Source organism: Palaemon carinicauda, chromosome 26, assembly GCF_036898095.1.
Source record: "Palaemon carinicauda isolate YSFRI2023 chromosome 26, ASM3689809v2, whole genome shotgun sequence".
Taxonomy (NCBI): Eukaryota; Metazoa; Arthropoda; class Malacostraca; order Decapoda; family Palaemonidae; genus Palaemon; species Palaemon carinicauda.
This window is the reverse complement of record NC_090750.1, coordinates 84,057,137-84,082,523: the sequence shown is the minus strand read 5'-3', so window position 1 is coordinate 84,082,523 and position 25,387 is coordinate 84,057,137. Positions and strand designations below refer to the sequence as shown.

The following is a 25,387-nucleotide window of genomic DNA, read 5'->3' as shown; positions in this document are numbered from 1 at the left end:
TGTTGTCGGCTACCCCCCAAAATTGGGGGAAGTGCCTTTGGTATATGTATGTATGTATGTTAACCACCAAGGGGTTATTTTTTTCCCAGCACATTTTGCAGTATATATTTTTTAAATTGCTCGAACAGCCTTAATTTTTGTCATAGAGAGGTCAGGTTGGTCTCATTCTCTTGGAAAATGCCTGAATTTTCTCAAAAATTTATCAAAAATATGAAAAAAAAAAAAAATTTATAGCATTTTTTTGCAAGGACGTACCGGTACGTCCATGGGGGTAAAGGGATGGCTTTTGTGAAACGTACCAGTACGTCCTTTGGGGGTAAAAGGGTTAAAGGACCTCAAGACCTTCGTAATGTCTTTGGGAGGTAGTCTCACCTCTATTGGAGGGCATGACTGCTCCAGCCTCCGTATGAATACAGCCAGCCCTCACTCTTCCGGGTGTAACAGAGACAGGAGCGAAGGGTGAGAGTTCGCAAATACTTGCTTCCCTAGGATGGTATAACTCAGTGAGCAAGCAGGGGCCCCAGCCCAGGCCGATAACTACCAGCCACCTCTTTACACCTCGTTATAAAAGTTTAATAGCCAAATACTACAGATTCTCTGATAACCTATTTCCCTATGTAAAGGAAGGAAGGCTTGTTTTAGTACTGGAACAAATGAGAATTGCAGCCATCATCAAAAACCAGCATCAGGACATCCAACACACCAAACATTCCATAACATAAGGCAGCTGGTAGAATAATGAAAATGGAAGAGGTTACAAATTATTCATTCTATTTTTTTATAAATACCATATCCTTTATTTGAACATAGTTCACAACTTTATGCAGGTAACAAACATCAAAAAGGATGATGTCATTACTAAAACCATATTTCATAATTTTCAGAATATAGCTCCTAGCTATATAAAACTAAAAATAAAAATGCAATGTAAGGAAGGAAAATCAATATTAAAAATCAGAAATATAAATCAAATAAGACAAAAAAGTCCTCTCAGCATTAAAAGGTGAGAATAAAAAATAATTTTTTATTCCTGAGATGATCTCCAAACAGAGTACACTAATCAAACCTTCAAACAGTATTGGTAAATCTTTTAAGCTACATTTGGACAATGGAACAGACCTCGAAATAATATGGAATGTCAGCTATATACATGTTATGAAATGCACAGTATACTGTAAATGGCAATAAGAAGTTCATACCTACGACAAATTTGTTTGTGCAAACTTTATGAATTAGCCTGTTGTCCTGAATATTTTCAAAATGCACCTGCATGCAACACATATTTAGGACAAAATAATAGCAAACTGGAAGTCATATTACTGTACAAATATTTACAAAGAAATTCTTTACCTGGCATCAAAACTACCATTAAGGTAAAGACCAGGAGCTATTACTACTGTACAATATCTCAAAAAATTTGGCTATGCACTCAAGCGGCAGGGAAACTACCAAGTACACAATCACCACAGAGTAAAGCCTATCTATGCAAGAACATTTGAAAAAAAAAATCCATCATTATAAGATGTTTCAAGAAGTATAAAAATTCTCATGTTAATCCCCAAATTATCTAATGGAACTGTAGTCTTCATTCTATTCGACTTTGCGACTTCTTACTATGACTTTATGTGGTGTTTTTATTTTATGTTTTTACTCAATAGAAAAAAAAATGTTAGAATGTTAACCAGGCAATCTTTACAGATTTCTTATTGACTACTACATTCTTGAAATAATGCTTGCTGTCAAATGTAGAACTTCTGATAGAACAACCATATCTCAGTCTGTGTGTACAGTACACTAATACATAATGATGCTTAATCAAGAATTTGCCTGGCAATCTTACAAAAACAAAAGTACTGGGGTAGAAATACGTCTTTGAAAACAATTTAAATGATTTTGGGTGAGCTTTCAAAATCACTATAAATGTCACTACTGTACATTATTTAAAAATATTAATATAAATGGCCCTTCCTCACAGCTAGAATACTATTGCTTTACATTGATTTTCCCAACTTTCCTTAAGTTCAATAATCTTAAATAGAAAACTTAAGAATATCTTCTCAACACTTATCAGTTAGGTTTTGCATTTCCTCTTTACCTTCTTGCTTGAATAATAATAGTTCTTATTCCATTCACCTCATTCCTTTCTCAAAAAAATTTATGACACTATGAAAACAAAATGATGTAAATTTTCTTTTTCAATTCAATAGAATCACTGTTACTCCGCAAACACAAACTACAAAATACAATACCACCACTAACTACATCATTGCCCATTCATTTTCATTCCAAGGCTTTGAAATGTCTGATTTCTTCTTCTTGTTTTCGTCATATGTTTATAAAAAATACTGAAACTCATACAATGACAAGCACTTGAAACGCAAATCAATTGTTCACTTATAACAACTGGTAGTTTGTATTTCTACAAATCTGACCAACTTTACTTTTGTGACATTTGATGACATTTGATGGATTGGATTCTTATAAATCTAATTAAGTTAGATATTACTATGTACAAAATATAGTAGAACCAGACTAAATAAACAGAGGGTGATACTGTTTTTTGGTTAGCCTTTTACGACACACAGGACACTGCTTGCGCTGCTTCACCACCTCTTTTATGCAGGCAGAACAAAATACATGTCCACACACTGTTGAGCACAGGCTACGTGATGAACTGTTTATGGTAGCAATGGAGTCTAAACACACTAAACAAGTAATGGTAGGCTGTTCCATATGAGGAGGGCTGGCAGGTGGTCTAGGAGGGGGAACTTGAGCTATCCTGCGGTTACGTTCCCGGCCAACCAAAGGATTGGCATCTAATGGCAGCTGGTTTGGAACATCCATTGGCACGGGCCACTCTTCTTCTGGGATAATGTGGTTGATAGCATGCACAAGATTTGCAATATGAGGCTGATTATCTTCCAAATCCATTGCAAATATGACCGGTGATCTGGATCTACTACGGCGCTGACCTAAGGATATTAGATAATTAAGATACAAATAATTTTCCTCTCCAGTGAATACGTAACCTACTATGCACTAAGCTCCACACAAGTATTTACTCATGAAAAAATATTCATAATAATAAGCCCAAATTCATGGTCTCAAATGTTCCTAGACTTGACAACCTATGGTCTACCAACCAAAATAAAATTGATATTTCAAGCAAGTGCAACTCGGAACCTCGGATTAAGATTCGTCTATCATTTGCATGAAAAAAAACTAGTTTCCTGTCATAAATGCTCATGTTTGTTTGATCACACCCCTATCAATCATGATTATACCAAATTATAATTTAAGTGGGAGGCCAAGGTGCCAAGTGCACCAGGTTCTTTACAATGGTACGCAGGTAACAAAGAGATCCACAGCTTTGTTTATCGGCAATGTACTTCAAGTAGTTTGGACTCAGACAGGAAATCCAGGAAAAATAAACAACAGAATTAAGGGTGGTAGCAGGTGTAAAAGGTTGTTTCTTCACTTCCACCCTTAGTCGATGAAAATTAATCCTCTCGCACTTTTGGAGGGTTCACTAATGCTACGAGGTACAATGCTTTTGCCTGGGAACAAAAGTGGCACTCACAGAAATTCATTTTATGAGCTTCAACACATCTAAACTATAAGATATGAGCTTCTAGTATGGTGCTTTATTTCGAGGAAGGATTGAAATTTTTCCTGATGTAAGCAGCATTTCTTTGCAATGCTAAATAATGATAAAACTTTGTGATTAACAGGACGTTCCTCAGCAGGAACATGCATATTACTAAAGGCCTTGTAGAGAACCTCCTCTGCTGGGGAGGCTAAAGAGTAGGAAGCAGCAAAAGATTTCTGGGCTCTAGCAGATGTTAGTGCCTCCTAGTGAAAGCCACAACTTACTCAGGTCCATCCTTGCAAGGGTTGTCAACAGATGCAGTAGGGGAAGAAGTGAAAAATAGGGAGGAGTGTACTGTATTGCCCAAACAACCAACTTCTCTGAATTAAAATGTATTAAAAATGTCTCAAGTTCCATCTAATAACACTTGTGTTCCACAGTAACCCTAACATTTGTTAACATTCTGTACATTGGCCAGAATGTAAGAGTTGTTGTTGTCATACAAGAGCAGCCAAGAGATTAATATACATGTGCAACAAATAGTGTTTTGATACAGAATCCTGATGTAGCCACCGAGACAGTACAAATGACAAGGACGACGACCCACCAGGATATAGTTTATGAGGTCTCAAGACCCTGTTGGCTACAAAACCGAGGAGCAACCTGTATACCGTGAGTACCCTGACTGAACAAGATAAACATGGCTAGCCCCATACAATTGATGCCTGTGGCAGCATTTTCCCCAAGAAAAATTCCAATATTATCATTATTACTTGCTAAGCTACAACCCTAGTTTGAAAAGCAGGATGATATAAGCCCAGGGGCCCCAACAGGGATACTAGCCCAATGAGGAAAGAAAGGAAAAAGATATTTTAAGAACAGTAACAATATTAAAATAAATATTTCCTTTATAAACTATAAAACCTTTAACAAAGCAAGAGGAAGAGAAATTAGATATAACAGTGTGCCCAAGTGTACCCTCAAGCAAGAGAACGCTAACCCAAGACAATGGAAGACCATGGTACAGAGGCTATGGCACTGCCCAAGACAAGAGAACAATGGTTTGATTCTGGAGTGTCCTTCTCCTAGAAGAGCTGTTTACCATAGCTACAGTCTCTTCTATCCTTACCAAGAAGAAAGTGGCCACTGAACAATTACAGTGGGAAGAAAATTTTACCTATTTCATACAAGGTATTACTATGGAAGATAATAGTCAAAAGATAGCAATTTTGCTAATACCAATCATGTCTTGAGGTACTATGTATTTTTAAGACCCTGGATGTTGCACTGGACATAATTGATGATGCAGTTGCCGCATTTGATGATCATTTTATGTCTAAAAAGAATACTGTATACCTCATGAGAGCATGTTTTCAGGCAGGCTTGCCAAGGTTCATCCGCAAGTATGGATACTTGGAACCAGGAAGTCCAAGGGCAGGCCATACCGCTCGTACATGATCTGGAATGGAAGTGGTAACAGAGTCATTCCCGGTGGCGGAAAGTATTGCCCCACTGGGGGAGGCAACATAATCCGCCTGACCAAGAGGAATGGGGGTTAAATCAATGGTGCCACTCTTCCTCGACTTCCCCCGAAGGAAGGCAGGCAAGGAAGAGAGGAAGAGACTGAAGGGAGAGATCGAGAGGCCGAAGAAGAGGTCTACGACTCCTTACCTTCGACGGAGATCCTTGAGGTAATGAGTTTTACTAGGACTTCCAATTCTAACTCTCTCGAACTTCTCCCACTGAGAGGGCGACCACTTCTACATACTTGGCAGGGGGAGCCTTCAGAACACCTATGACCTCTGTACCCAGGACATAGGGAAAGAGGATCCACCTCCAGCGGCGACATGAAGTGCCCGGAACACATCCTCATAATAGAGGACGTCACATCTAACAAAGAAAAAGAAAAAGGATACAGTAATAAAAAAAACAAAAAAAGAAAGGCTAGTCTGCCAGTTAAATAAAAGCAGGAGCAGCGGTGTTACCACTGCAACGGCTAGAATTCGATTGAAGGTAAACAGCAGCTACCGTCCGGCAGTCCCCCACCATTAACAGGTGGGTAATGACCTGCCCGGTCGTTATCGACCTTGTTAAGGTTTTTCTGCCGTATTTTCCACCTCACGCTAGAATATCTCCTATAGTAAAGAATGAGGGTTTGTATCTAGTGTAGGAACAAAAATAAACTATATGAGAAGTAATGAACAATTAAAATAAAATATCTTAAGAACAGTAACAACATTAAAACAGACTTCTCATATACTGTATAAATTATAAAAAGACATTTCAGCCTATCGAAAAAAAAAAAAAAAAAAAAAAAAAAAAAAACTGCAAATTTGAACTTCAAAAGTTCTACTGATTCAACTACCCTATTACGAAAATCTTACCACAACTTGGTCACAGCTGGAATGAAACTTCTAAAATGCTGTATTGTATCGAGTTTCATGATGAAGACATGACTATTAAAATTAGCTGCATATCTAGTATTGCTAACAGGATTACTGTCAAGGAAGATCTGAATGTAAAGGATGGTCGGAATTACGAAAAATCTTATGCAACATAACGAACTAACTGAACGATGGTGCCAGGGATTAACATCAAGATCAAGAATAAGAAATGTAATAGACCGTAGTTCCTTTCCAACATATTAAGATGAGATCAGCAGCTGAAGACTATACAGGAAAACAATACTTAAAACAAGGTAGAATGAAAGAATAAAACACATCTTCAGAATAGATTGATCACCGAAAATCTTACAAGACTTTCTCAATAAGCCAATTTTTTGTGCAATTGAAGAAGACACAGACCTAATGTGTTTCTCAAAAGTAAACTTGTTGTCGAGAATCACACCAAAAATTTTTAAAAGTCATACAGTTAAAGAAACATCATCAATGCTGAGATCTGGATGTTGAGGAGATGCTGTCCTTGATCTAATTACTATCATACTTTGAGTTTTTTTAGGATTCAACTTCACGCCCCATATTTTGCATCAAGCACTAATTTTAGCTAGATCTCTATTACAGGACTCAGCAACCTCACATTTGTAGATTGTATTACGTGTAGCAAAAAATTAAAGCGATATTAAAATTTCCTTTAATTTTTTTTTGCATATATTACTATCTTTCAAATGCTTTTTATAAGAAGAAATCAGTCAAGAAACAAAATAGTAGATTTTGAAGTAACCCCAAAATACATTTTCTTAATGGGGCCGAGACACGATCCTTACTGGTAGATGTCAACATTTAATCAGCTTCAAGAGAGAAGCAATATGAACACCAGTTCACAGAAATAATTTGTAAACCAAGATCACTCACTATGAGACAATGCAAGCATCAACAAATCACTATTTTACCAGTGGATTGAGAGTTATAACTCATTCTGTTGACTTTAAAATATTTCAAAAACACAATAGGAGTTATTCACTCATTCTTAGTATCTACTAGTATTTTCCTTGCCTCATAGAACAACAGCAAAGTATAAGGGTGCTTGTAATTTCCATAGGGAAATGCTTGAGGGAAAAGTTACCGTTATTAAGGATTAATAGCTCAAACCTAAGGTTAAAAGGACCCATGGACTTTGCAGCAACTTTTTAAATAGCTATGTAGCACCAAAAGTACTATGGTGCAGTATAAAACTTATAAAACCCATTAGGTGCAAAATCAATCCAGCAGTTCACAGCATTTGAGTACAAATATCCAAATCAAAATTGGCATAAATCATTAAGATGTATGTGAAAGTTAATACAGCAAAATTATAATACATACGTCTAGATCTGCGAAGTTCTCTTTGTGGTCTTCGAATGACTGGTGATCTTGGAGGTTGTATCTGATTGTCATCCACAGTCTCAACGTGGGCCTGCTCCAGAAGACTTCCAAAGGTTAGATTTGGGTTCTGTAGGTCTATTCCTGTAGGGTTCAAGACTCCCCAGAGGTCTTCATTTCCCTCATTAACAGCATTGTTATTTGTGTCATCATCGAGAATGTTACCATGGTCATGGTCATCACCGATCCTTTCAAAGTCTTCGGGATCTGGTATTTGCGGAGATGGTGTACGCCGTCTGTTTCGCCTCCGCGATTCCGTGCCAATAAACTGAAAAGTTACCAACAATAAGATAAGGTTTGCTAACGTTAAAAAAAGGATGAATTTTTAAATAAATACTAATTCTCAGAAAAGGTATAATTTATAGGAAAAAAGAAACCTACATATGAAAAACCTGAATATTTCACTCAGATCTCCAAGTAATTGAATCATGCTATCTGATATTACCAACAATTTTGACTAACTTTTTTTACAATCATAAAAAATCCAGCAATTAGCTGCAATGATTAAAGTACTCTACAGTACATTAAACTAACAACAATTAATAAAAATCTTGAACAATATAAGATAATGTATTTGTTAGTAATTTGTATTTTTTTTATTCACAAACCTTGAGCTCTTAACTAAGGATATATTTGTCCGGCTTGCTTGAAAACTAGCCATAAACTTTCACGAGAGGTTTAACCACCCGCTGCTAGTTAGCACGGGGGTAGCGGGGGATAGACCATGTCCCTTTTTTATTGTAGGCAAGACTTACAGATGCTGGCAGGCTAATTATGAGTAAAGAGCTCAAGGTTTGTATAGTTATGTAAAATACATATCACTTACTAATTTGTCATTTGTTTTGACACGAATACAAACCCTTCCATTCTTTCCTATGGAGTCTCACCCTTAGGAGGGTGGAAGTCCTAACCTAACTGGCTGGGAACTTGACCTGGGGCATTACTCTTGAGCCCGTGCAGGGCATGAGAGGGCTACCCTTGACACCTCGTGAACTCTCAGTCTGATAAGCCAGAGCTGACGGCCTGGGCAATCATGGTGAACGAGTGGAAACTAGTCACTGTAACTTACCCTGGTAAGAATATTGGAGTGAGAGTACTCATCTTACTTAACCTGGGCAACGAATGACTCACTCTCACAGGGAGGACGGGGATATAACAAATATGTAACATATTTCAGGCTACACAAGGGAAATGGGGGCTACCTGCAGTCAGAGATAGGTTAGCATGCAGTCACCCAGATGCTGTACCCAATGAGAGGGGAAGAGGAAGGAACAATAAGCCATTCATCCCAGACTAACACCAGGTAACATCTGCCACTGACTGACAGATATTTGTCCTGTAAGGGAATTTAACTTGTTATTCTCCCACAGCAAGACCTACGGAGACTGCAGGACCTATGGAGAAGATATCCAGGTTCCTGTGGGTTCTGTCTTGCAGGTAATAGGTTGAAAGGGTGTTCTGGCAATTCCAGAGACCTGCGCCATAGTTTCACTTGAATGTTTGGAGCATGCTTATGCCCTTAACGTAGAGCTCTGCGTCTACGTTAACGATGAGGAAAGTCAGGGTACGAAGCCCGGACGATGACCTAGTGAATCCTTGCTGAGATCATCTTTTAGAGATTCTCCTCTTGACACTGCCTGTGCTTACAAACAGGCATTTAAAGCACAGATGAGCTAAAGTTGCTCGAATGAGATTGTGCCTAAACGCTCTTGATAGACACAGTAACCGTTGCAAGGGGTCACTGGGTGCATGAAGGCCCGAAGCTAGAGTCTGCTCCAGGATTCGAGTCTTGGCAATGAACTCAGGAAGAAAGTTAAGTGCTACCTGCCCTCCATTGCCTTGGCTGGGCTTTGTCATAGAAGAGACCATGTCCTTCACTGGCTCTCATAGCGGAGGCCAAAGTGAGAAGGAAAAACAGTCCTAAGAATCAAGTCATGATTTAAGAACTGACAAGCAGTATGATATGTGTCACTTTCCAAGAGCGTAGTACAAGAACTATGCTCCAAGTAGGTGGTCTAATTACAGACTGGATACCAGTAAGCTCGACACTGTACAGTATTAGGAGAGAGAATTCTCTCGAGGAGGAAATGTTAACTCTGTTCAATCTAAAGATAACGCTCAAGGCAGAGTGGTAGCCTTTCACAGCTAAGATTGAGCAGGGTTTTTCCTCCCCAAGCTACAGAAAGAACTCTGCTGTCCCGGAGAAGTCATAGGATCACGACTGATTGTGGTGAATCTCTGTGAGGTTGTATGAGCAGTTCAGGAAAGGAGTAAGAAGTTCTCTCAATATCTCAGCAGGCAGGAATAGAAAGTCTGGGTACCATTCTGCTTGCTGCCACTGCGGAGTTATCAGGGTCATCGACCGATCTTATAACATCCTCACCTTTTTAAAGTCTCTCCTCATCAGACAGAAGGGGGGGAAACGCATAGACATCCTGGCTGTCCCACGGATATCAGAGGGCCTCTCGTAGAGGTCCCTGGTTATCCCATACTGGCTAACAGTACTCCAAAACTTCAGGGCACGAGACATCCTAGACCGACATCTCATCCGCGACTCCCCCAAGGTCAGGACTTTAGTGGCTAACTGAGGGAGAGGAAGATCCCGCGAAGCCCACTGTCTGAGTTCACCTGTCCAGATTGACCGCCATGAAGTTTTCTTGCCGCACTGAATCAGGTTAAAAAGACCAATCGAGTTGTCTTACGACATTCTTACGGACTAGATGGTAAAATAACCATACAACGAATACCTTTGTTGTCTAGGTATTCTGCACCATTGAGCTCGGTTAAAAATAATACAGTGTGTCAAGAAAGTGATTAATAGCCAGCAACAATGCGTTCAAATCCAGGAACAACTGCGTGGCAATGCCGAATGGGGTCGGAACATAGCCCAGTGGCAATGCATAGTAGGAGGTGAGCCAGCCCCCTTTCTTTTGATGCATTCCAAAAAAGCATCGAATGCAGGGAAGGAGAGATAAGGTCTACTTCTCCGAGGTGGTTAGTAATTTCTACCTCCTAATTTAGGTCTGTCTTTTGCTCTAGTCCTACCGGACTCAAAAGTCTGAAGAATCCCTGCTAATACCGAAAGGTTTTCAGTTGACACTAGAGAGGACTAAAGCTACTATGCTCGCCAAGTTCAGCAAGAGCAGCCATCATCGCGCCCTTGAGAAGTCCCGCTATAGGAAGGGACATGCTGCTTTCCTGTCTCTGTTTCCTGATTCCTAATTGAACAGAATAACTTGGTCTCTTTCATAAGTTATTTGACTTTCTAGATATGCCAGTTCTTGTGAATGTTGCTTGGAAGAATTCTAGCAATTTATGCTAGTCTCCTACCAAGGCAAAAACCTGAAATGTTGATGTTGACTCAGTATCGGAGAAAAGCTCCCCTGAGTCTGCTAGAATCAATCACTTGTCTAAAGGACGAGGAAGACTTGCTCATGCTGTTGGCATTGACCCAGGTTGCAACTAGAGTGAACATTCCTGTGAACACTTGTGGGGTTGAGTGCAGTGTTGCCAAATGTGTTTGCCAGAAAGTCGCAGGAGGCGGCCTAAAAATTCGCCAGATTCCATAAAAAGTAGCTAGATTTGTTTGTGTGTGTTTATGTATTATGTATACATGTATGTATGTATGTACATACATACATATGTAAAGTCTATACATAAATAAATAAGTAAGGAGAAGGAGAGAGAGAGAGAGAGAGAAGAGAGAGAGAGAGAGAGAGAGAGAGAGAGAGAGAGAGAGAGAGAGAGAGAGAGATATTGAACTTAATGCAATGGCTGAAGAGTGGTCTTGAGATCAGTAAACAGCTATTGTTCCAATAAGCTGCACAACTGATCTGGGCAATTCATAAGTAAAGCAACATTTTCCAACTCTTTTTAGGCCTCCTCTTACAGCAAGAATTGCATTAACGATGTCAGTTTTTAATCTATTTCCAAGTTTAGATTTGACAATATTAAGCTGACTAAATACTTCTGCATTTGAGTGCGGAAGGGAAAGAATGTTAAATGGCAATTCATTTCGTTCCTTATATGGAGCATCCGCATATTTTTTAACTTCAATCCAGAATTTTTCAGTGGACTTAGTCTCAATCCATTTAATGATCATTAAATTTCTCGACTGGTTTTCTGTCTTCTCTATATCCCCTGAACTATAGCCAAATGCCTCAGCTATATATGTAATAGCATCCTGTACTGTTCGTAAACATTCATTGACTGAAAAGAGGGACATCTTTTTAAGCACTTGAAAATTTTCTGGCAATCTATGTCGCAATTCAGAACAAAGTTTCACAGAAAAAGATATACAGTCTTTGCGAATAACATTTATAGCCTAGCGAGAAGTCTGTGAATTTTTGCAAAAACTGTCAAATTCATACCCTAGATATGCATTTGGGTCAACATAGGAACTAATATCAGAGGTCAAAGGGTCAACTCTTGCAGTTGGAAGCATCACTCTCTGGCTGGTTGACATAATCAGATTAGTTAGGTCAAGCAGTAAATTAGTAGGGCCGACATTCTCTCCTTGAAACGATTTAATACAACGTTGGATTTCTTGCAGGACTGGACGTAAAAACAACAGGTAAAGTTTGTTGATAGGGTCATTATACATTTTTTATAATACATTAGCACTATAACACTTTTCTGATGAACTGGCCATCTGAAAATGTAATTTCAGTTCGTCCCATTAACCCAAAATACGAGTTACAGCTGGTTCCAAAGAAATCCATCTTGTGTCACAGACACGAGGGATTTGAAGAGGAGTTTTTCCATCATTTATCATTTCATAAAGTTTTGCATATAAAATTTTCCTTTTAGAGGAATGGCCAAACCAATTGTAAGTTTCACGCACTAAATGGTCAAGATTAGTAGGGAGCGTTTCTCCCACAGAATGAGAGACAGCAAGCTGTAATGAGTGACAAATGCATCGAATCACAATCAAATTAGGCAGTCATATTTCTTTCTGCAATAGTTCACACACACCTTTGTTCATTCCTGATTTACACTAGCATTATCCACACCTATTCCAAGTAATTTTTGTGGCTCAAGTTTAACTTTCTTCAATAACTTTATGATGGCACTAACAATACTCTCAGCAGTTCCAAACTCTATTTCTACTAACCCTAGATATGTGGACACAATTTTATCCAAGTTGAGTTCTTACTAAAATATCTTATTGTTACACCAAGCAATTTTACTATTGATATATCGATTGACTCATCTATTAGTATGCTATACTTTCCATCATTAATGTCTTCTTTCAAATTGTCTAAGATATATGGGCCTAGAACATTAACAACAATATTCTTACATTTTGTTCAATGTCCTTGGCCGGTTTGCTTTCACAAAATGTTGCTTTAAGAGTTTCAGTTAAATAATCCACGGTGAAAAAAGCAGTATGAGATGCAATAAACATTGACAGTCTTCCCTCAGCCTCACTTGTCAAGCTGTCATGTAAATCACTACTACTCATTAAATCAAGTTTTTTTTCTGCCTCACACTAGAAAATAGCTCGGCTACTTTGATATGTTTTTTTAGCAGCAGCATGCTTCCGTATATCACTGAACTTTGCATTAATTTCATATTTGCAATAACCACAGTATGCTTTTGTTTTATCAGTTTCAACTGGTTTCAACCAGTCTTTCATCTTTGGGAACGTTTCCCAGCTTTTCCTGTATGCTTGTGAATATGTTGGTGCCATAATGTCACTTATTCAACAGAAAATCTTTTCAGCAGGTGACCACTAACACCGTAACGTACGATGAACTCGATCGGTATAACGGTATTATATGTCTCCAAGCAACAGTTACAAATAGTGAAAGGATACCGTATACAAGATCTGTACAGGAACACTACGAGCATGACGTTTTGCTATATCAAGGTGAAACGAAAGCTATAGGATTGGGGTACAGAGAGGGGGTGGTGGGTATGTGAGTTGAGAGGGGCTTCCTGTGTAGAAACTACGAAGTCCCATCCTTCCCTCATCTACTGGACAGCACGAGCTCAGACATGAGTGGTACACGATCAGTAAATAATGTAAATTTTATTATTATTTTGATTTTTATTAGATATATAAAAGAATAAATTTGATTCTGAAATTCGCTAAAAAATTACCATAGGAAGCAAAAATTCGCTAGAAAATCCACTGTTCGCAATAGCCTTTGAAAAGTTGCTAAACAAGTCAGAAATTTGCCAAATCTAGCTACTTTTTCACCAAGTTGGCAACACTGGTTGAGTGTAGGCCAGAACCCCGTACCTCTTAGTAGCAAATCATCTCTTGAAGGATAACCCCAGATACTTCCATGGTGATTAACATGAAGTGATAACCAGCAGTCAATTGATCTGGTGGACCACTTGACCATTATCACTCTAAGGGTGAGGAACTACCCTGATCTCTTCCCAAAAGGGAAAGGGTATCACTGAATGTAGAGTCAATGAAAGGAGAGAAATAAAGGGGGACATGTCACCCCGCGTGAAGGATTGGGATCATCAGAGAATCGGACTAAAGGGTCTCTAATATTCATCCACTACTTCCACGCCACCCACCCCCGGTAAGACGGGCGAGAGGGATGCCTCTTCCTAAGCAGGAGTGAACCGTTTTCCACACTGCCCTTAGTGTAGGTGGTGCCATTGACTTGCTCCCTGGAATGCAATCCTGGCATGCTAAAGCTTGTATTGTGACTTGTGGAATTGGGAGACAGTTTGTACAAGTAACCCTTTCAGGTGAAAACTAGTCTTCCCCTCCAACATCATCAAAAACTGGAACAGGCAATATAATAATCCAAACACTTCACAGAGCTTTTGGGCTACCTGGTTAGTAACCTACTCGGTAGGGCAGCTAGTACTGTGTGGGGAATGTGTCTCTTGAAAACCCTGAAGGGTAAGAGGGTTCAATTGAGACAAAAAAAATCACTCTCAAGTGAAAGACCAATACCCATCTCGGTGCCCGAGGGTGCCAAAAGGTTGCTTAATGAACAAACCTTTCAAGTCGATCGTGTAGGAAAGGGAGGATGAAACGTCCCCCAAATGCCCTCGCTAGGATAGAAGTTGTTCACGCATGTCAACCCATGAACCGGTAAACACAAGAGTAAGCAGTTATCTCTAGAGGAGGTCTCTAGAGCAAGAGCACCTTCTAGAAGAAGAACGCTCGGATAGAGATCACCATCGATCCAGATGATCTTCAGATCATTATGAACGATGATCAGGTGAAAAGTGTCCCGAAGGACGAGAAGATGGAAGAAAGCCGCTAGAAGGGGCGTTGGTCTCTGGAAGGTCATCATCACCTGCAGCTGGTGTAACCCTATGGGGAGAAAAAAAGGCTGAAGGTTTTGGGATGACAATGTCCCAGGATGGAGTGGGAATCGTCGTCAACAGTAGGCCATTGGAGAGGCGAACGCGCGATCCCCTTGCCCACGTATGGATGGTCCGGGAGAGGACGAAAGGTGAACCTCGCAAACCTCCAAAGCGAGAGATGTTCCAGGCTCTGGAGAAGGATCCCTCCTGGCTTCAAGCTGAAGGAAACGAACAAGCTCTTCCTTCGTAGGGGGTGCAGGAACCCCTAAGGACGGCCACACCTGTAGTACGTCTGCAAAATAAAATGGCTCCCCTGCGGCTAGAGGCAAAGTTGCTCCCCTAGGGAAAGCAACTCCAACCCCCAGTACCCCATGATTGCCAAGGCGTTAGTCAGTCTGCACTACTACTCGATCGTCCCTCGAAAGAGCGCAAGCGAGAAGCAGCTTTAGGAAAAGATTTAGGGGTCCAAGAAGAAAAAGAGCATGCTCTCATCGCCCCTGAGGGAGAGATATCGCGCGTAGCCTTCTTCCTGCACAGTCCAAATTTCTCCCATTGGGAGGCATGCTGCTCCCTACACACTTCGAAGGGCAAACCCTGCTCACAACTATGGCCTCAGAGAGTGTGGGACGGTCTTCAATGATGTGGAAAAATTAATATAGTTAAGAAAAAATACGAATTAATTTTTATTTTTTCATATTATATTATATTTGTAGCAGAATAGTAAGCTGTTATATTTTGGTCCTTCAACCTTGTCTAATTACATTATTTTTTTGCAGCACGCCCCACTCCCTGTAGGGTTTGAAGTGGAAACTAGAAGTCGAACAAAGTGGCATACTGTGGCAGCCAAACTTTTATGTGTTGTCAATATTCAAACCCAGTTGACTGTTCATGCAGATAATGAACCAGAGTTGCAGGGTTCTCCTTTAAGCTTGAAGTTTTTCCTGTCATAAGTCTGGAATTTTCTCTGGAATAATATTGCATGATCCTGCACCTGATTATGTTGCTAGTCAGCCTGGTGAAGACTGTTAAAAGCAAGTTTGCCTATAGCTTCTATTTTTGCCGCATGAATTGCAACCTTATTTTATAATCCCTTTGATCGTGAGGCAAGCTACTTGTATTTAAATGTATCACAAACAGATACCCGGCTAGGGTGTACCTTTGTCTTTACTTGCATCTGCAACCCATAAGTGTGTCCAGCATGTGAATAGTTCTTGTTTTTTTGTTATTCAATTTATTTTATCTTGTTATTGTGAGGCCGGAGTGTAAAGGGGGTACTAATTTTTCCTTTAATTACTTATTTGAATTTGACAAAAAATTTTAATGTAAACCTAAACTGTTGTGTTTTTTTTATTAAATCTGTTTCTAATAAGTCACTTATATTTTTTTTCTCCCACACGGTGTCCTGTTATCAGTCTTAATAATTGTTCCCTTTCACCTAATGTTCTGACACTTTACTTGAGCTTGAAGCCATCTTACCTAAAGAAGATAGAGCTATTCATAAATTCTGCTAACTTCTCAGGAATAAATCAACGGTCATCTTACGGGTTTATTCAACAAGCTCAAGGCAAGGGAAGATAAGGGGGAAGTAAGGTTCTTGCTGGGTCCCCTTGCCCAGTATAAAATCAAGGGGTGGTGCCCAGTGCCCAGTTCATCCTTGATTGTTTGCCTTTTACCCAGATTTTTGGGTATTCCACCGTTGTATATTTTTTTATGTGGTGAATGTTGGGGTGTGGTCGGCATTCGGACACTAGGCAGTTTGGGTGCTACCTCTGGCCACAGTTCGCAAACCCCTACAACGATGACAAGAAAGTACCACACACGGCACCCTCGCGCCAAGAATAGGTTCGCATGAACTGAATCGGAAGAGAGAGCAATCACAACCGAAAAGAAAAAGAACAATCACAATAAGTCCAATGGCAGCCTAGGGAGAGAGAGAAGTCTGATCTCTACCGAGCCAAAAGAAAAAGTGACGTACCTCACAGCTTAGAGAGTATATATAGAGGTGACTGGGTATCACCTAGCCACCCCAAGCCAACCCGCTCAAGCAGTTAGGCGGGGTTGTCTCTTCGCACTTTTAGTCTAATGGCTACCTTCCAGCTTTGCTGAAAGAATATCCACATAAAGAACGTAATTTGTTAGTATGGGAACAATCAGTTTCAATTGGTTGATAACTAGCCCTTGCTACTCCTCACAAGCGTTATGTCCACTCGCAAAGCTGTACGTGCAACTGGCGAAGCGAACAGCCTTCGTCCCAGCAGTTACAGCCGAGGTGGATGCTGCCAAATTGGGCATTCTCCAAATGGAGATGCAAGGCCAAGGTCAACACAGACTGAGCATACCAGCAATGCCATCTGCAACACAGGAGTCGACCAGCGAAGAAGGCTCCGACAGTTACTCTTATGACAACAATTCCAGCTCCTGCTCTCTGTAGAGGATGCTAAGACCGCATGTTTACTTTCTCAGCAAGTGTTCACCAACAGTCCCACCTCGAAAGAGAAAGCAAAGCAAAGTTAACATAGCCGTAAAGCAAAGAATGGAAGAGCCCAGCAGGATATGTCTGCTTTTTAATATGGTCAAATCAAAAGCGGCATTGTAGTAAGTGTTAGGGTGGGCCAGACTTCCCCTACTGCTACCCTGGGAAGTGCCAGAAGGTTGTTGTTGCCACCTTGTTAAAAGTTTTTATGGCCACCTACACCAGCTCGCGCTGAATCTAACTCCTACGTATAGAACGAGGGTTTGTATTCATGTAGAAACAAATATCCTCACCTTTCCCTTGCCAAAGCTTGTGCTTGAAGCATATAAGCATATAAATATTGAGCATATTTAAAACCAGTAACCTTTTTGACAAAAGAATAAAATGAGGGCATGACCATGAAAGATAAAAACTTATACTGCACTTACTATGACAGGTTCCACAACAGCAACAACATCAACATCATCTTCTTCCTCGCATGTTAGATCAACGACACACGGCTGATACGACTCGACATCCACTACCTCTTGCTCAGGCGAGTTTAAGCTATTAGATACATTATCTTCAGTAGTAGCTGTAACATTGATGACATCCTCCACTTCTGCCTCACTTACATTGATCACGTCTGTGGATTCTTCTGTGCGTAATTCAACATCACTTATGGAAGATATGGTATCATTACTTCCCGAAGAGTAGTTACAATTGCTCACACGACTGACAATAACATTGTTTATTTCAGTATCTAAAGCATTATAATCAACTTCTAAAATATTAGCAACACTACTGTCAAGGCTTGACGCTTTTAAACCACCTTTTTCAGTGTTACCTGTAGCTGTTTCTACTCTTCCTGGATTGTCATTTTCATCATCTGTTTCCATTTCTTCCTTCACTGACATGGTACTAACGTTTTCTGGTGCAGAAGATGCGTCTGTTTCAATTTCCGCCTTCACAGACAAAGCAATAACATTTTCTGGTGCAGAAGATGTGTCCGTTTCAATTTCTGCCTTCACAGACAAAGCACTAATATTTTCTGGTTCAGTTGATGCACTTTCTTCAAATTCAACTTTAACAGAAACATTAGCAATACCTGTGTTTTCAGAGCTGCAAGGTTCTTCATCTCGGCTGGAAGAAGGCTGCTCATTTTGAGAGTTTAAAGATAAATTCAATACAAAGTTTTCAGGTTGGGGAGCAACAGGCATTGTTTTATTACCCGCAACATCATCAAAGGCTGCATCCTCATCAAAACTTGACGCTTCACAAACAAAGCTATTTTCTTCAGAATAACTAGATTCTTTTGCATTCCAGTCAATTTTATCCATAGGGAGGTCAAGTGTGCAATTACTGGTATCCTCTTTCATTGGGGAACTATTTTCAGAAGCCTCCCAAGTATCCGAAACCTCCTTCATCCTTACAGAGTTATCGTTCTCAGCTGATTGATGCAGTCCACAGCTTTGGAAAAGAATAGGGCTTCGTGGGGATTCCGAGGGATCTAACGTCGGAATTACAGTCTGAAACAAAGGTATATGTTAAGTCATAAATAAAAAGTGTGTGAAAATGAGTGAATATTGAATTATCATCAGTGAGTAGCTAGGAGGAGTTGAACAAAACAGTTTACAATGGCAACAGAGTAAAATTCAACAATGGTGTGGCTTAGTGCTATACTGTACTATTATGGTGATCAATACATCTCCCTATCAAAAAATTCTGCCAATATCTCTTATTGCCATTTTGCTATGAAAAAATTGTTTTTTGAACAAATTGTATTTTTCCTAGCGATAGGAACCTGAGTCATTTAAATAGGTTACTCATAACTGCTTCTCTCAGCCAAAAAGAGATTATATTTTTGAACAACTTTTTACAATGACCTGTTGTCACACACAAAATTTTGGAATTTTGGGCCTAAGATAGGCTGTTCTTCTCAAATACTTCCTAACTTTCTTTTGCAGGACAGAGTAAAAGGTTACCCAGGTCATCAGTTACCTTTGAGAAAATATCGTAAGGGTCACATCAAAGGTCAATTACAACTGGATCTTAAGTTTTGACCAAAATTCAGGAACAAAAAAAAAAAGGGGTTAATTCCTTCCATCCTCGGGAATGTAACCCTAGGTAAGTCAGACCATGTAGTTTCCTTACCCGGTACTTGTTTACAAGACCATGCTCTAAATATACTGCCAAATTATTACTTTTGCATGATTTAAAACAATACTCCACATGGGAAAAAAGTTAAAATTATAAAGAACTTAGCCTGGTTTCCTCAATAAACGATCTGGAACTGACATTGTCAACATAGTCAACCAAACAGATGTTTGTGATGCCAGCGTACATTTGACATATATTCAGAATATATACAAAATTAAAAATGAAATAATTACTCAAAAGTATCCATAAAATATACAATTCACAAAGAAGTCTTGTCTTCCTTGTTTCAATCTGATATCTACGCCCTTCCTAGGTGAGCACCACACCTTGGGCATGAAGCATCCAAGAGTAGAAGGTACTTTGGGGGAGAAACCTGAAGGGGTGTTGCTGCTAACAGGTTCTCCTCTCTCAGATATCATTGGAGAATTGTCACAACCTCCTCGGACACCGACAGCAAGGTGGTTGTATGTTTGAGACCACTGGCTCTTCAAAATCCCCTGCACCGAGCAAAGATGCATTCTCCCGAAGGGGACTAGCTTCTCCAACAAGGAGAAGTGTCCTAGGAGCCTTTGCCAAGAGCAGGTAGAAGGCAATTTTCGTTCAAAGAAGGTTTCTACTACTTTTCTAAATCTCACTACCCTCTTGGCGGATGGAAATGCTCTGGCCTGGACCAAGTCGACATCCACACCCAAGTATTTGATGAACTATTGGGGGACTAGGCTGGACTTCTTCTCTAGGTTAAGCTGAATTCCCAACTCCTTGCAAAAGTCGAGGAGGAGATCTGTTTTTTCTATAAGCAGGGTCTGGGATTCTGCTAGGAAAAGCCCGTCATCCAGATACCTCAAAAGCCTCATGCCTATGGCATAAACCCAGGGTGAGAAAAGGGCAAAGATTCAGGTCAAGAGCTGAGGAGCTATTGACAGGTAAAGCATAGCACCTTGAATTAGAAGACTGTTTGGGGAGGAAAAGTTCAGGGAGTTATCTACTCTGTTTTGAGAGGTAAGTCCAGGGAGTTATCTAAGACTTCCTCTCTCCATCTACGGCTTATTTGGCTAACATCTTGGACACCTCCTCTAGTTAGAGAAGTTCCTTTGCTGACCCTTTGAAATAAAATGGTCGGACAGTTTTTATCCGAGTCAGAGAGGACGGACAGCCTATGAATGGGACTTGACACCCTGAACGCAGAGTTTCTACCGTCCAGGGATCGGCCCCAAAGAACTGCCACCTTTGCTAATGGATTTGTAGGTATCTCCCTACTGGTGATAAGTTGGGGGATATGCCCTCCCAAGATGAAGCCTCTACGACTGCGACCTCTGCAGCCAGAGGAGTGTCCTCCACGGCGAAAGGTGGGCTGAGGGTTTTGCCTCCCGGGTTGTTGGAACTCCATAGGGGGAAGAAGCATCTCCGCTGGGCAACTTGCTTAAAGGTGAGGGTTGTTGAGGGCGGACATCCTTGGTGCCACTCCTTTCCACGAAAGAGAAGCCTGGCCAAATTTCTCAGACTTTTCTATGGCCACGGCCACATCTCATCGAGGAAAGCATAATAGGGAGCTCACAAGGCTGGCGTTCCTCATGCAGAGAGCATCCCTAAGGAGAAACTGTCTGATGCCGCAAGAACTCTAGAGCCTTAGCTCTTGACTTCAAAAGGTCCTCAAACTGTTTCAGGGCACTCTCATCTAACAGATTTTCAATCACTGGAAAGAGTGAAACTGCCCCTGACAAGTGGTCGAGCCAGGATCGGGCTATTATGGCAGACATAGCCGAGACCTTCATCTTTAGCATCTTGGGCCACGAAAAATGGAGGGGAGGTTAGAAAATGTGTCACTAGGTACGGTGGGTACCCAGTTGGCAATATCAGTATCAATAGGGAGTAAACTCGGAAACAACCCAGAGTGAACATAAATCCTCTTCTGGTATGAAAGTCTCAGGGATGAACCTTAGAAGACCTTCTAGCCTTCAGAGAGTTCTCTGCAGATGAGACTTGAGTGCTAAACGAGTCTAGCGCGTCTCAGGTCTGATTAGACAACGCCACGTCAAACCTATATTTAGAGCTTTGAGATTGTGGAAATAAGGTATCACACACCGCCTACTAGCTGAGTAGGTGTGACGAGGCTCATCTAGGCCATCCAATCAATGGATCAAGCTCATGATTTCAATAAAATGCGATGCTTCTGAACCAGACATCGGATCTAGAATTGCAACATCACCTAGTCCTCTCTTCCCCAAAGGTGTAGCTAAGATCTGCAGAAAAACACCAGATGCCAATGAGCATCCTCACAAGAGGAAAGATCAGGGAAAGGTTGACCAGCCACCTTGTGAGCACGCTCTAGGAAGAAGAGAGCTCTGGAAAAGTATACCTGAAGAGAAGATCCTCGAAGTCTTAATTCCCTTAAGTTCCATGAAGCTAAGGATGACGGATGACAGAAGCATCAGTGATCCTCCCCCGATGAGGATAGATCAGGACAAGGTTTCTATAGCAAGAGTGCTCTGAAAGAGGACCTCCCGAAGAATGATGCCTAAAGAGATCCTCAAAGTCGTAGCAGATATAGAAGTTCCTTAAAACTCAGGAGCCAAAGTGCTCTGCAGGAGGACCTCCTGAAGAACGATGCCTGAAGAGAGGATATAAGTCATAGCAGAGCCAGAAGACCCCTGAAGTTCCATGAAGCTCAGGATAAAGGATGCCACAGTCGTCAGTGATTTTACTCCGAAGAGGATGGATCAAAACAAGGTAGCTTGCGAGCATGCTCCGAGGAGCAACACTGGAGGAGGACCTCCTGAAGGGCGCAGCCTGGCGAAAAAGTCTACGCAGTTGTTGCAGGTCTAGAAGTTTCATGAAGTTCCCTGCAGATCAGGATGAAGATCAGCAAAGGCGACAGACATCCTCCTGCGAAGAGAACAGATATGGAGAACACCCTGAGGGACGACGACTGGACTGCAGTTAAAAATATCCTTGAAGTTGCTCACTGGCTCTAGAAGTCCCCTTGAAGATCAGGATGAAAGACGCCAGGAGCGTCCAAGATCTTTCTCCGAAGAGGAAAGATCAAACAAAGAAGTCAAGCAACCTTGAGAGCATGTTCCAAGGAGCAGAAGAGCACTGAGGAAGGACCTCTTGAAGGGCAAAGCCTAAAACTGCAGTTGAGAAGGTCCTCGGGGAGAGGTCTTCGATGTTGTCATCGGCCTAGTCTTCTGAGGGGGGCAGCATTTAAGAGATCAAAAAGCATCCGGGAAACTCTCCTGGCAAGAGTGACCGGAAGTGCCCGTAGATGCTACACCTCTCACAAAACCATGCAGAGAAACCCAAACGTCCCAAATAAATTCTCTGGCTTGGTAGGCCTGGATTCAGGATCTTCTTCAATTCACCACACCTTAAAGTAAAAAAAAAAAAAAAAAAAAAAAAAAATCCCCACGGGAGGAAGTCCCTCTCGTATCCCAAAAGAAACAAGAAAAATTTCCTTCATGAAGGATCATAAAACCAATTGAATTGCCAATGTAAAAGGGGAAAAGGTCACAAGCAATCTCAAGGACCCCTAAAGAGAAGGGATCCTGTCTCCCCATGAACAGCTTCCTTTTGAAGGATGAGCTCCCGGCCCAAGTGATCAACAGGCTGAGACATGAAAGACCATAAACATACAAGTATTACCAAACTGCACTAAACTGCGTTCAAATCCATATGATGTAGTCACAAACACACACACGCAAGGCTGGAAAGAGAAGGAAAATTTCAAAGATGATTTTCAGAGCAAAAACAGTCAGTTTCTAGCAGAGAGGAACAAACATTCTCTCTGACAGCTGAAATTCAATTGAGGTTACTGAGAGCTACAGATGAGGCAGTTGCCTCCCAACCCCTGGGAGAGTAACTAACTGCTGGCTGTTTACACCTTGTTAAAAGTTTCAACTGCCGTATTTCAGCTTCGCTGTTATTCCACTCCTATGGTAGAGAACAATGGTTTGCATTTATGTAGGAACAAATATGAATGTATGAAATTGAATATATGTAGGAGAATAAGTAGAATTTGGTTTAATTTTGGTCCATACTACCCCCAAAACCCGCTACAACATGGTCTTATCACAGCATTTGTGTTTGTTATGTAACAATTACTTACATTTTACAACCTATTATAATATAATGTACCTCATAAATGTTCATGTCCAAGTAGCCCAGTTTTTGGTGCTCCAAATTTTCACCCACAGATTGTTGTCTAAGGCCGGCCACACACGTGCAGTTAAAACTGTCAGTTTGGACTGTTCATTTATAACTGACAGTTTTAACTGTCAACTGACAAGTCCACAGACGTACAGTTGAATCGTTCAGTTTAACCATGGATTCCGAGGAGCACGATCTAGCAGCGCTCGGGGTATTATTTGTAATGGTACAAGAAAATAGGAAAAAAAGCACTAAGAAGCGCAAACAGTGGTGCAAGAAGTGGTTGCTGAGGCGAAATAAATCTCCTGATGTTCAATTACTGAAAGAAATAAGTGATGAAGCAAAAGATTTTCAACATTAGCTACGAATGAGTGAAAATGTGTACCAAAAATTGCCTTCTCTGGTATCTCCTTTCATTAAAAAGAAAGATACAATAATGCGAAGTGCAATATCGCCTCATGAAAGACTAACGGCTACCTTAAGGTTTCTAGCGACAGGACGATCATGAGTGCCTTAAATTCTCCAGTAGAATATCCCTGAAACGTGCGACGCATTGTTCAAGGTCTTGGGGATGTATATGCAGGTATGAATTTTATAAATTTATTTACCATTTTAGGAAAACAAATAGTGATATTGCACATACTTAAATTTCCTGTGATTTGTCAATTCATGTTCAAGTACTTTTCGTTGTACAAGAACGAGATTAATAGAACGAAATTGAAAAACAGTTATATTAATGCTTCTATGTAATATAATTACATCAATGTAATCAAACAAGTAAAATATTTAGGTATTAGATTGGTCCATGGAAATAAGAACATCACATTCTTATAAGTGTGCAAAAACAAAAATAATGGAACGAAATGGAAAAAAAATTCTATTAATGCTTCTATGTAACTCAATTACATCAATGTAATCACACACAAGCAAAATATTTAGGTACTACATTGGTCCATGGAAATAAGAACATCACATTCTTTTATGTGAATACAGATATTGCAAAAGTACTATGGGTTCCTTTCATAAGTTTATTGCAATTATAAGTATTTTTTATACTATTTGCTATTACGTCATGAGTCGACACATCATCACATATTAGGAGTATATTGAGAAGAAGGTTGCCATCGAATCCTCCGATTGCGCGATAGAATAACCACGTGCTCCATGTTGAAGATTCGTCAAAGCGCTTCGCTCAAATGTTGGAGATGGAGATGGTGCAGTACACGCGTTATTATATGGACTTGGAGTAGATGATGGATAATTGCCTGATGGTGAATGAACTTGACCAATTTCTGCATCAAATAGTATGTCATCTATTTTCTTTTCAGTAATTAATGCCAAATGTTTGTTTATCCCTCGCAACCTACAGGGTACTGTTTTTCCAAACAATTCATAACGATCAGGTACTTCTTTGTTTGTTTTCTTGAAATGGTCTCGCATCGTTGTTAGAACTTCTGCCGTCAGATCATCATTTTTCATCTTCCTCTTACTGGCACCATGGCGTGAACCGGTAGCATACTTTCCTTGTACTTCTGACATGTCTGTCACTTGCTCCACAGTACCATTTGTTGATTCATTATTGTCTCTCCCTTCATTCAAACCTTCCTCTTCTGCCAAATGAGAATGATCATCAGAATCCCGAAATGACAAATTCGTAGATTTGTATTTTTCCTAACTATACATTCCTTAGCTATTTAATAGGGGTATTACTTTCGGCGTAGCTGAAATGACGAGCCATTAAAATCTAAAGAGGGTTTACTACCCACACCACTAGTTAGGGGGGGTAGAGGGGGGTAGCTTGCTACCCAGGGCCCCCCTCACACACACCCGTACTTGAGCTCACTTTGCTTGGAGGTAGGATTTCATGGGGGATAGGGCTGGCGGGCAAGTTTGGTTAAATAGCTAAGGTTTGTATAGTTAGGAAAAATACAAATTATCTAC

At 40.5% G+C, this 25,387-nt stretch overlaps 1 protein-coding gene across 1 annotated transcript in view; it reads right to left on the bottom strand.

The window, feature by feature from the left end:
• Positions 1 to 749: 749 nt before the first annotated feature.
• LOC137619643 (uncharacterized) overlaps positions 750 to 25,387 on the bottom strand; it is a 39,944-nt gene continuing 15,306 nt past the window's right edge. Inside the window, exons 2-4 of the mRNA XM_068349851.1 lie at positions 17,593 to 18,672; positions 7,351 to 7,675; positions 750 to 2,972 (exon numbers count right to left, since the gene is read on the bottom strand). Coding sequence (XP_068205952.1) covers positions 2,533 to 2,972; positions 7,351 to 7,675; positions 17,593 to 18,672 — 1,845 coding nt within the window. The 3' untranslated portion in view covers positions 750 to 2,532. The remainder of the gene's footprint in view (positions 2,973 to 7,350; positions 7,676 to 17,592; positions 18,673 to 25,387) is intronic.